Below are 12700 nucleotides of genomic sequence, written 5' to 3'. Positions count from 1 at the left end.
TACACTCGTGCTATTATAAAGTGGAAACTTGCTGCCTCTTTCAGAATAATACAATTCAAAATTGTGCAAGTCCTCAAAACAAGTACAAAGTCCTTCTAACTATTTCTTTGAGCAAATTTCTTTAATTTCTAAGAAACAGGGAAAGAGGTGGTCTGCAAACACAGTTTCAGCTTTGCAAATGCATTTGTTACTAGTAACTGACCTGTCTCTGGCAAGCTCTGTAACTATCACACTCTCTCAAACACTGCTTTTGTTAATTAGATCTAATCTTAGATGACCAGATGCTCTTATCCTTCCTACAGGAGTTCAACTTCTGTAAACTAGTAAAGATCCTTTGACTTCAATAAAGTTAAATTAATGGAAATGAGATGAAGATCAGTCTCTTTCTATGTTTCGTTTCTCCAAAATGGGAAACTTAACTTGATGAGAGTTATATGTTTTGTTCTGGGCATTTGAGTTTTGTAGAGAAATTCAAGTGTTAAAGTTAGGAGGAGACAGGATGCAGAGACTAATAAAACATGTTTTTCACTTATTTTTTTTTAATTTGTATGTGAATCTTGTTATTTTTGGTAGACCTCTGTTAATTAAACTCACTAACACATCTGTAGTTGCTAAAAAGTTCAAATTACTTTACCATATGGACACACAGGAACAAAGAAGTAATTCTTTGCAGAGGCCATTTCTGATGACCAGACCTGCAAAACATCTTACTGCTCTCAAATGACTTGGTTTGGATGTAGAATTTCCCATGTATTTCAGTATTTACAGGATGGTGTCATACATGCATTTAATAAAAATCAAGACTAACGAAAACAAAAGCCAAACCAAAAAAAAAAAAAAAAAAGGCCAAACAAGAATCAAATTAATAGAACTGAAAGATCAAAGTGAAGAAAAGAATTCCTGCCATATCTGAAGATCAGTAGATCTATATCTAAGTTTGTAGGATCAAAACAGTTAAAAATGCAGGTATTTTGTCTGTTTTTATAAAGAAGTTTCCAATTATATGAGTAACGACTGCCAGCGATTCCTGAATTTTTAAGGTTTCTCAAATGGGTTTGTAGGCCTTTTCATTGTAATTTTTATCTCTATTATATATAAGCACAATCTATATATCTCTAAAAAGCAAAAACTACAAGTTCCTAGTGACATGTTTCTAACTTCTGAGATAGTTTTATTTACAACCAATTTAGAAACCATTGTTTTCAGAGAAACAACAGAAACCCAATAACTTATTGGAGAATTTCTGAGTTCTTCTTATGCACTTGTCGTGCTTTGAGTTAATCCATTTTCAAATGCTGAGGTTTTCTCTTCCCATCATAGACGAATCTTCTTGCCTGCCTGATATGCAGAGCTAGATGCACTTCATACTATTGCTATGCAGGAATCTCACCTTTACCAGCCCAAATTTGCCTGCATCCTCACCAGTTGCATTGCTGCTCTGCACATCTGCATAGAGCCTCTGTTGCTCCACAGCACTGTCCTGTGACTGCTGTGTGGTGCTCTGGGCTAGAACGAATGAAGAATGCCTGTGATGCATAATCAGCACAGACACGTTTGGTATTTTCTTTACATCCTGGTAGAGAGGCACACAAAGTGAAATACACATTGACTTCTAAGGTCACCAGCTGTTCCTTTGCTGTGTTGCCTTCAGACACTGGAAGGTTTAACTTCAATATTCCTCATTTAATAAGACACTAACCAGTATATGTACATATGAGAAGAGATGTAGAAGCAACATGGGGGACACACACATAAGCACAGACACACACACACACATGTGTACACTGCTTAAAGAACAGTCTCTTGAATAATAATAGTAACCACTGCATTTTTATCCTAGTTCTTCATTACAGTTTTGCCTCTCAGATCTGTAAATATTGCCACGAGAGATATCTATCCCTATGTATCTCATGCAGAAGCTGACCAGGTCCATCTCTCTTGCAGTTTGAATCCAGCAATTAATCTTCCAGTGAAGATTTATTTAAAACAATGAAAAAAAATCATTACCATAAAATAAAAACTAAAACTATCAAGGAAACAGGAACTAAAAGTAAGCCATATCACAAGGTGATATAAAGTGTAACAATTAAGTGCAACATGAATTAATTTCATCAAAAAATATTCCAAATACAGTCATGAATGTATGACTTACTCATATGTCAATCAGAAAAATCAACCAAAAATAATTTTTTCTGATTTTGAATTCATAAAATTTCATAACTGACATGAAATTTTTTGTGAAAACACTATGAAATGTTTTCTAAATTTGTGATACATTCAAATTTTCCTGCTGTTGTTACATTTCTTCAATTATTTCAATTTTTCCAGCTATGGATTTGTTTCTAATTTAATAGTGCTATATCTTTAGGTTCTGACCATCAGCTCAAACCTGTCTTAGTTTTGTGTTTAGTACTTATTAGAGACTAACCTCCTTGTTGAGCAGGATTGTGTTTCTCCATATAGCACATATAGCTCATATCCAAGATGGGAGTGGAGAATCCCAGTTTGAAAAGTTTCTGTCCTTCTAACTTTATTTATTTTATTTAGCTTCTTTATTCATGAGTGCTGTAGCATAGGCAGACAGACACTTTACTGCCTTTCAAACTCCACTGCAATTTAGTCCTAAACAGGGACCTCTCAGTATTTTACCTAACTTTCCAAAGAGGTCTGAAGAAAATTAAACTTCTACATGGTGATGGCAGTCAAAGATTTGCCCAGAAACAATGCATTATGCATACAGAAATCTTCCTTAACCTTTACAGTTTGAACATAGGTAAAGCACTTGAGAGGAGAAAGTCCTCTCCTAGGAGGGAGCCCATGGGATGCTGGCAGGAAACTGTTCTGTCCTCCCACCTGGTCAAGAAGTACAGGGACAGGAAGGAGAAGGCAGAGGAGCTTCCAAGAGATGATTCAGCCATGATGAGGGAGATGTATTCTTCTCTTGGCTCCCAGTCCCACCTCCGTTCTGGCTTTTTTGGCCAGCCAATGTCTAAATCAGAATACATACCCAATTATGTTTTGGCTTTGTAGACAGTAGGGTTGTAGACAACAATTATTTTCTCTCTGACCTCCTCACTTTCTAATCCCAAAAGCTCTGCATTCCTGGCCTGCAGCATAGAGAGGAGGGAAGCTCCACAGTTTGTGTGCTGCCCAGAGAGAACAGACATTTGCATTTGAGCACTCTTGGATCAAAAAAATGTTACCCTCAAATCTCTAGCAAATTTTCTGAATTCTACAGTATGGTTAAACACTGTGATGCTTTATCACAAATAATTTTATATATTCTTCTTAGTGTCTTAAAGTTATCAGCTCCATAAGGTTTTATGCCTAGTAAAGCATCAGGAAAAGCTGGGTGGTCTAGGTCCCTAAATCCTGTACCTGCCTGGTTTTTTCACTATACATTCAGAAGAAAAATAACTGCAGAAATATCTGATGGTGCTTAGCCTCATGAGGGGAACTGGAGGGGAAGGGACCAATCTCTTCACTCGTGTGACCAGTGGCAGGACTCAAGGAAATGACATGAGACTGAGTTGGGGGAGGTTCAGGTTGGATATCAGGAAAAGGTTTTCACCCAGTGGGTAGTTGAGCCCTGGAAACAGGCTCTCTAGGGAAGTGGTCACAGCACCAAGGCTGACAGAGTTCAAGAAGTGTTTGGGCAATACTCTCAGGCACATGGTGTGATTCTTGAGGCGTCCTGTGCAGAGCCAGGAGTTGGACTCACTAATCCTGATGGGTGCTTTCCAACTCGGCATATTCTATGATTCTGTGAATCTTAGTGATGAATTTTATGGAGATATGAACAAAGTGATAATAGCCTGGAGTATAATTTATATTTCTTTTGGCTCCAAAAATGGCAGTGTGCAAATACATGTTTTTGGAATAGGTATTGAAAAAATGCTTGTCCCTCCCAACATCAGATTCTTACTCGTTTAAATAGCTTTTCTTTCTCAGGGTTGTGTTATGGGACCAGAAGCTCTGCCAACCTTCTGCTCAGCCTAAGCAATCTTGCAGTGAAGTGAATAGTTTGGATAAAGCCAAATATCGGTATATTTAATGCAGTGAACCCATCCTGTATCATAAAATACTGAAATTTATTAGAAATTAAACATTTGAAACAAAATTCATTCTTGTTCCAAGACCTTACTTAAAGGAATACATGAAAAGTTGATAAATGGGTACATGAAAGTCTTTGGACAGATTCATTTGAACAAGTGTTTTGTTGCTAGTAAGGCCGCTTGTAAGCTGGAGGTCAAACCATGATTTCCTGAATGACGGGCAGATTTAATCCGATTTTTTTTGCAAAGCTTTTATTTTGACTTGGGGTCTGCATGTAGCTGTAAATTTTAACTTGGTTTTTATATTGTTTCAAGATTTTTGAACATGATTTTTGTCATTCCCTAGTCATGATGGTTATGAAAGTGTGATTTTTCTGATCTGTCATCACTGAGGAGTGGCATTCAGCACAGATCATTTTTTTCTCTGCAAGCATAAAAGCAACCTCATTAGTAAGTCAGGTAAAAGGAGTAGTATATTCAAAATGATCTTTAAAAATTTAGGCTTAAGTCCTCAGTAATATATGTTTCCTAGTTCATTAATGCAGAAATACTGCACATAGATTTTAATCTTAGAGTTAATAATAAAAGCAATTTTCACTAAAAATATAAAAACTGTAATGGTAGAATCATGATATTGCATTTAGCTCTCCCACAAAAAGTCACTTTATTACTTTCTTTTGACACTTATTTTCATTCTGGGATTAATTTTACTATATAAGGGCTTCTTAACTATTCTATTAAAATTTCCATTCAGAAGCAATAATATCTAAGAGTGAATAATAGTCATGTAAATCATTATTTCATATTAATGTAAAAGATTTTGTAAGTTCTTATGAATTCTGCTGACATGTACAATTGTGAAAAGGTTATCTCTACATTCTGCAGTGATATGCGCTGGAACAAAGGAACTATTTTAAAAGCATCGGTGGAGTACATCAAGTGGCTACAAAAAGAACAACAGAGAGCCAGAGAATTAGAACACAGGCAGAAGAAATTAGAGCACGCTAACAGAAGACTTCTACTCCGAATTCAGGTTTGTATAAATGTTGCCACGAACTACAAAGCTTTCTCAGAACTTATCCCTCATCAAATTTTGTTAATCTATATAATTTTTTCTCAAATGACATTTATTAAAAATAAATTTACTTTTCCTATTTATTTCTGTGTATATTGGGGAGGGGGTATTCTTTAGATTTCTAGGAAATTTCTTTGATAATTATACCTTACATAAAGTAATTTGTGGAAAAGTAATAAGTATTTGTACAAACAGTTTCATTATGCATGTGTTAGAAACAAAGAAAGACAAAACAAAAGGAAATAAGTATATTCCTGCAGCCAAAAATCAATACTGGCCACAAAGTTCCCTCAGTATTTTAATTTTCCCTTTCAAGCTGTTTAATGCATTACACTCCCTGGTATTATGTCATATCTACTTTTGACATGAAGAGGCAGAATATAGCCCTTCATGGCTTGATAAGCAATATTCTAATATAGGCACACACCTATGGAAATGGGATGGATAAATAGCTGGATAGACATAAAATCGATCATCTTATGTATGTTGATTTACTCATATATCTGTATAACATAAGCATTATCAAGTAAAGAATCTTCTGTTTCTCTGGATAACAGTTTTATAATGAACTATCAAGTTGCAACATTTTTCTGCTACCTTCATTGGATTCAGTATGCAGTGGTTTTAGAGAGGCTGTCCTATCTCTTCTGTTCCTGTAGAATAGTTGCTTAATGACAGAGGGGGATGTAAAAACACTTGAGTGGCTAATTTTTTTAGATTAAAAAATTAATATTTTAAAATTTAATCTCACAACTGGGCAGCAGGTATAATAAATTTTCATGCATGATTTGTATATTTTCTGCAATTGTTTTGAAGAGACTGTTTTCTCTTTTAAAATTGTTTAATTAATTTTGTTTGAAATGCTAGGAACTGGAGATCCAGGCACGTGCACATGGTCTTCCAATCATGTCTTCACTCACTGCTGTCGATTCAGCTGCACAGGTCATCAAACAACAGTCTTATCCAGAGGAGAACTCTGTAGACTACTCTCAACAAATGCCTCTGGTACATGGACAAAATTCTGATGTCTGCGATGGATCTACAGGCTTTTCTGATCCACTTTCACACTTCACGGATTTGTCCTTCAGCGCAGCTCTAAAAGAAGAACAATGTCTAGAGGAAATTTTATTGGATGACACAGTGTCACCATTTGGAACAGACCCACTCTTGTCCTCCACATCCCCAGCTGCCTCAAAGGAGAGCAGCAGGAGAAGCAGCTTTAGCACAGATGATGGAGATGATTTATAAAAGCAGAAAGGGTCTCATACTTCTCTAAACCACTTGTTAAAAGACTGAGTTGAACGTAAGCATGGTGTTTATTCTTATTTTAGATACTTATAAGGAAAGACACTGTGAAAATCAATTATTACATGACAAGGTTTTCAATGAGCCCTTACTTCACAGGAAAATAAATGGACATGAACTCATACCACTCTGCCCCATATTCACCATCTGTTCACAGCTGGCATTTGCACAAATCTCTCTTCACTGGGAATATTTTTACTATCATTCCATGACTTTTTACAGTACTAAGAAAACTGTTACCACAAAAGGAATACCCATGTTGCAAAACTGTATTCAAACTCTTTTCAATCTGCTTACACTTTTCTCTGCTGCAAATATGAGTTTTAGTAATTTGCTAATTTTTTTTATTTTTTTATAACAAAAAATTCTACAAAATGTGAAGCAAGAGAGAACTATTTAAGCTTGGAACTGCAGAGATGTTACAGTTTTTAAAATCTGAAAAAGCCGGAATGGTAATGCTTTCACACAAGTAAGCATGAAGTGTAGATTTCTCTTTAAAAGGAGAAAATCCATTAAGCTTTCCATGGAATGTCATTAGTTTTTAAAATTTCATTTGTAGAAAAAGAACACTCTTTTTAATATATATTTTAATGACACAGAAGAAAAATGAAAACTAACATAGCAACAGTGACTCAAATGAACTCAGATAGAAAAAGATACAGCATTGCAGCAGAAAGACTGTGTGGATATACAAGACAGCACAGACACTCCATGTTACAATTAGCACAATTTAGAACAAGCAGTACTTGTAACAGTACTATGTCAGGTGCTTATTCCAAGAATATTGAAACTGTGTCCTTTCTTATGTGGACGAAATTGGAATTCAGAGATACAACACCGGGCTGCTGGATGACACTTTCAGCATCCTTTGACAGCAGAGTGAGGTTTTTCCAAAGGGACTCTGTCCATACATGTGCTTTTGATCCATTTGAAAGCAGAGGGAAATGATAAGATTCTCATTGCATACACTCTAAACAATGAGGATTTAATTTGAAATTTGACTTTGGACTCACTACAGAAAAGTTGGAAAGGAAGACTAGTCAAACCGAAGGGGATGCTCAGAAACATTGATGTGAGGCACTAGCTCTCATAACTAGCTTGCTAGGAGGAGGCATTTGGAAAACTCGCTTGTATACATAGTGAAATTCTGGAGAGTGATGTATGTCCCTGAAGAACATTAAGTGCAATCATTCTAATTGCAATATTAAAACACGGCAAAATAAACTGGAACAGGTTCTTCATAGGTCTTCTTCAATCAAAGCCAAAAGATCACATTAGGGAGCCATTGTGGTTTAACCCCAGGCAGCCACCAAGTCTCACATAGCCTCTTGGTCACTGCCTGGCCAGAGAGGTTGGGGAGAGAATTGGAAGAGTAAAACCTGGAAGACTCATGGGTTCAGATAAGGACAGTTTAACAGGGAAAGCAAAAGCTGTGCACACAAGCAAAGCAAAACAAGGAATTAAGTCACTGGTTCCCATGGGCAGGCAAGTGTTCAGCCATCTCCAGGAGAGCAGAGCCCCATCACATGGTGGTGACTTGGGAAATCAAACACCAGCACTCCAAATGTTGCTTCTTCCTCCTTCTTCCCTCCACTTCATACACATAGCATATGGAATGTCTGGAATGTCCCCTGGGTCGGTTTGGATCACCTGTCCCAGCTGTGTCTCCTCCCAGCCTCCCATGTATCCCCAACTTCCTTGCCAGTGTGGCAGCATGAAAAGCAGAAAAGGCCTTGTCTCTGTGTAAGCCCTGCTCAGCAACAACAAAACCAGCTATTATCAACACTGTGTTCAGCACAAATCCAAAACACAGCCCCATACTAGTCACTGTGAAGAAAATTAATTCTACCCCAGCTGAAACCACTACAGGAGTTCTGTAATGATTCAAAATATGTTTCAAAAGTGTGTATTAATTTTGCTATCACTGAGCCTGCCTCACTCCAGAAGTGTCACAGGTTTGGAAATAGTAAGAAGAGATTAAAGTGGATTACTGTTTGCATGCATATTTTAATTTTTTAAAAAAATATTATCCAAAGCCAGAGCAATTGTTTCTTACTATTGCCTCTTCTGTTATTGGTACCTGGGCCCTCCTAACAGTCTTTGTGAGGTTTGTGTTCCTCTCAGGCCACAGCATGTGCCTGACCAACCCCAACAGTGTCACGATAGTTTCATAATTGGAAAATTAGCAGCTGGATAATAAATCACACCCGGATGGCTATGAAAGATGATGGTGTGTCCTATTTCACAAGAATATTTATGCTTTTAGGAATATCAAGGTTTTCTATGAGTCTGTGCAAACTACTTGGATGTAAACTGACCTGTAAGAACAGACCTGACCATTAGAAGGGGCTTTGATACACTCCCACTTCATGGATAAAAATAACAGCAACAGACAGGGTTCTGGTATTTTGTTTTGTTTTGGTGTTTTTGTTTGTCTTTTTATTTGTTTGGTTTTTTTGGTTTAGCTTTTCAATTTTATTTTTTGTTTGTTTGGTTTTTTTGTTTTTGTAACACATCAGAAAGACAAACAAGTATTAACCAAAGATAACTGGATATAAAACTGACTGCCATTTTAATTGGATTAATTAAAAGAGGAGCAACTTTTTCCTAGTTTTGCCGAAGACAATTGCTAATACTGACACCTGAATACAAAACATAATGAATTGAAAGTAGCATTTATGCCCATATTATGTCTAGCATAGTATGAGTATTGTCCATTTCAGTTGATGAAAGGAAGGGTTATTTGGTTGATATCAAATGCCATTTGTCCTTGTACTGCAGTTTCTACTGCATTAGTTTTAAATACACCAGTGTGGATTGCTCATAATGGAGAAAAAGAAATTAAATATGAATGTATTACATGATTTTCCCATTGAACTTTTACATGTGAGTTAGATTATACTTCTGAACTATACTGACTTTAAATAACATCCTGAATTTCATCACTTTTATAAGCACTGTTCTAAAAAAACATTTTAGTGCATCCATTAAATTTTTTAAAGTTGATTTTCATTCTTTTGACAATTGCTTCAGTCTAAAGCACCAGAATTTTTCTCTCTCTTCTTGCATGAGAAACTTAACATAAGATAGTCAAGGCTCTTTTTGCAAGGCACAGTATTAAAAATATTCAAGCTCTCTTCCTTCACACAAAACCCCCAGCCTCCTTGCCCAAAACACTAAATGCATCAATACTCCTAAGTGTTTTTAATGGCAGTGGTATTTCACCAACACTTTTTCTAGTAGGAAGTCATCATAATTAGTATTTCATCTAATAATTATAACCTGGATTACAGCTTCATCCTTGAAATTAAATGGTGGTACAGACTGCAAAACCAGTCTAGGACATTCAGGGGATTAATAGGTGTTACTGAAGGTATTTAGGAGATGTGTGTGCTGGTAGTCACAACCCAGACTTTCTGGAGTAAACACTCCCTCACCCACTCCAGGCTTGGAGACACTGCTGTGAAGCTGAGAGGACTTCTAGGGCAGAGTCAAGTCCGGTCCTACCAACTTCTGCAGAGGAAAGGGATTTCATGACTACAGGGACAAATCCTGACATCTTCTGTGAGGTAGAATTTCTTTGCTGTTTTGTTGGGCTGAAATGTGGTGCAAGCAAAATACACTTTTTAGCTATTTCCAGCAGAAATCTGTTTAGTGAAATCTCATGAAAAAGATGCACAATGTGCTCTAGGCCTAGAGATGAATTTAAAGTCTTACAGATCTTGACCTCAAGCAGGGCAGGGGGTAGGAGAACTGACTCTTTTTGTCAAGATGTATTTTTGTCAAGATGTTTTCAGTAGCAGCCGTTCAAAGCTGGTGGACATAGTCCTACAGAGTCCACAAAACAGCAGACTGATAATTACACAAAAGGAAAGGGAGTTGAAATATTAACATCCTGTTTAATTCATGACATGGATATAGATGCTATACTAAGAACAGAAAACTAAATTATTTCATTGTGCATAGTGTGGATAGTGTGAAAAGCTACAGAAAAGCAAACAGTTTTAACAAACAGGAACACAGTTGCTTTATATAATAAAATAACTAAATATAATTCAGTTGCATAATCTTAATAAGAACATTGATATTATAATACTTTCTGAATTTAATAGAGTTGTATATATGAATGGAGGATGTAAAATTATTGTAATTTAAAATTATGTTGTCTCTTAGATAAGTAAAGGCATTTACATTGCTATTATGAGACTGTAGAATATTTTTATAATAATTGTTATTTTTCATTGTTAATCATACAGTACCTTGTTTTCTAAGTCATTGTATGGAGACAGAATGTACTTTATTGCACACTATACATGTAATCTTTTTACAATTACATTTTATATTTGCTAGCATTTTATGTTTATCACATGAATATAATTAAAGGACTGAAATGAAAACATCTTTTTATATGTCCCTTGTGCAACTTCACTGTCCAGACCCTCAAAAATGCCACCAAAAGGCAATATAGTAACAACCAGTAAGAACATCTGAGATACCTAACAGACAAAACACTTCACAACTGCTAAACATTTAGGCCATTATGATACATCATGATCCAGCAGCATCCCATTAATAAAAATAATTGATACATTCTTTAATATGGTCTCCTGCCATCTGCTTATTCCTGCTGCTAAGGCTTTGATTTATGGAAAGTGTTTTCAGAATGTTGCAAAATTGCTAGCAGGCATGATGATATCAGTTAAATCACTAAGAAGCTCTACAAAAACCTTTTAATGTACTAGATGTTCCCCAGACAATCTAGGATAAACAGAATACTGTATTTTAAGATGTAAAACATTTTTTAAAGCTGATAATTAGGTAGCATTTGGCACTAAAAGATACTCACTTAAGGAAGTAAGTAAGGATTCAGATTTCATTTTGAATTCCTAATATCAAAAGTGCTGCCTTCTTTAGAAGATATTTGGTGCTTTCTGTGCATGAAATGATGTAAAAGTTGTTGAGTAGTAATATAAATTTCAACTACAGTTTTGTAATAGTTCATCATTTCATGGAAAATATTCTCATTTTTTGTATACATCAGATAAATATTTTATTTGTAATAAAGATTTCTTCAGTCTCTATTTTGTCAAATTGCTAAGACACCCCTATCAATATTAAAATGGAATATTATTACAAATATTATTTAAAGTTCAGTGATTATCTATGGAAAGAAGCTTTGCTTTTTTACATATTTATTATGTACTTAGGATTTGACCATAAAAGGTACTCAGCTCCTTTGTGAAAGGACTGAGAGCCCCCACTTTGCTTTGTAGAAAGCCAATGCTTATCCTGTTTCAGACACTTAATGATTAAATAAACAACATCAGAAAATAAAATCAGAAGTTATTTCAGAGATTAGGAAAGCCCTATGTGATATACTGCTTGATTAAAAGTAGTGAGGTTTGCAATGGACAGACAAACAGATTTAATGTCAGCATCATTTGTGATGACAACCAGTAGAAGATTAGAGGAAAATGTATGAAGTTGTGATAATAATCAGATCAAAAGTCCTATTGTAAAGGAGACTACAGCAGTGAAGTATGCTAAGGCTTATTGGTTAAATCACTGGTACCCATCAAGTTAAATATATATCAGTTTCATTAATTGGCAACCACAAGACAAGTGTTCTATATTCAGGGTGGTGATGATTTTGATATAATCCACCACATTGTGGTTAAGTATATGATTCATGTAATAAGAAGAAGGTGCCTCCAGGCTATTGTTCCTACCATGGATTAAAATTTACATATTGCTTCTCCTTTTGTCAAAACATCTGGTGCCTGCAAACGCTAACATTTTGTTAAAAAGTTTCACAAGATAGGAAAAGTGGATTGGAAACATTGCATGTGAATCATTTAAGCATTATAATGGAACAAGAATCTGAGTTATGAACAGGCAGATTGAACAGTAGTATAGTCAAAGAGATTCATATGCTTATGAGTTCGAGACAACACTTTGTATAAGAAGGGGAAATGCCCCAAATGGTAGAAATAACCAGTGAGTTTTTTTCAAATGTCACTGAGATAGACAATCTTGGTCTTTCCAAACTGCATTTTCCTGCCCAAATAAGATCCCTGTATCTAAGCGTATGTACTAAAGCGCTAAGATTGTGTTTAATACATTCATTTAATTCATGCACTTTAAGATGTTGTCATCCTTACCTGCCACGTAGTTTCCTCAGAAAATTTCGTGACTCTTATATTTACTTTCCTATTTTACAGCAGTATATATCAGTGTATAGTAAATTGAATCTCAAAAGATTTCA

General features: G+C 35.6%; 1 protein-coding gene across 2 annotated transcripts in view; it reads left to right on the top strand.

Moving 5' to 3' along the window:
- TFEC (transcription factor EC) overlaps nt 1-11030 on the top strand; it is a 92656-nt gene extending 81626 nt beyond the window's left edge. For both annotated transcript variants that reach the window (XM_042018073.1, XM_042018072.1), the window contains exons 7-8: nt 4941-5088; nt 5998-11030. In XM_042018073.1, the coding sequence (XP_041874007.1) occupies nt 4941-5088; nt 5998-6378 (529 nt within the window). In that variant the 3' untranslated portion in view covers nt 6379-11030. The remainder of the gene's footprint in view (nt 1-4940; nt 5089-5997) is intronic.
- The last annotated feature ends 1670 nt before the right edge of the window (nt 11031-12700 follow it).

This window comes from Corvus kubaryi, unplaced genomic scaffold (assembly GCF_017639235.1).
Source record: "Corvus kubaryi isolate FWS band 111438036 unplaced genomic scaffold, C.kubaryi_AGA036_p1.0 137, whole genome shotgun sequence".
In the NCBI taxonomy this organism is placed as follows: Eukaryota; Metazoa; Chordata; class Aves; order Passeriformes; family Corvidae; genus Corvus; species Corvus kubaryi.
This window is presented reverse-complemented; position numbering and strand designations above follow the sequence as displayed.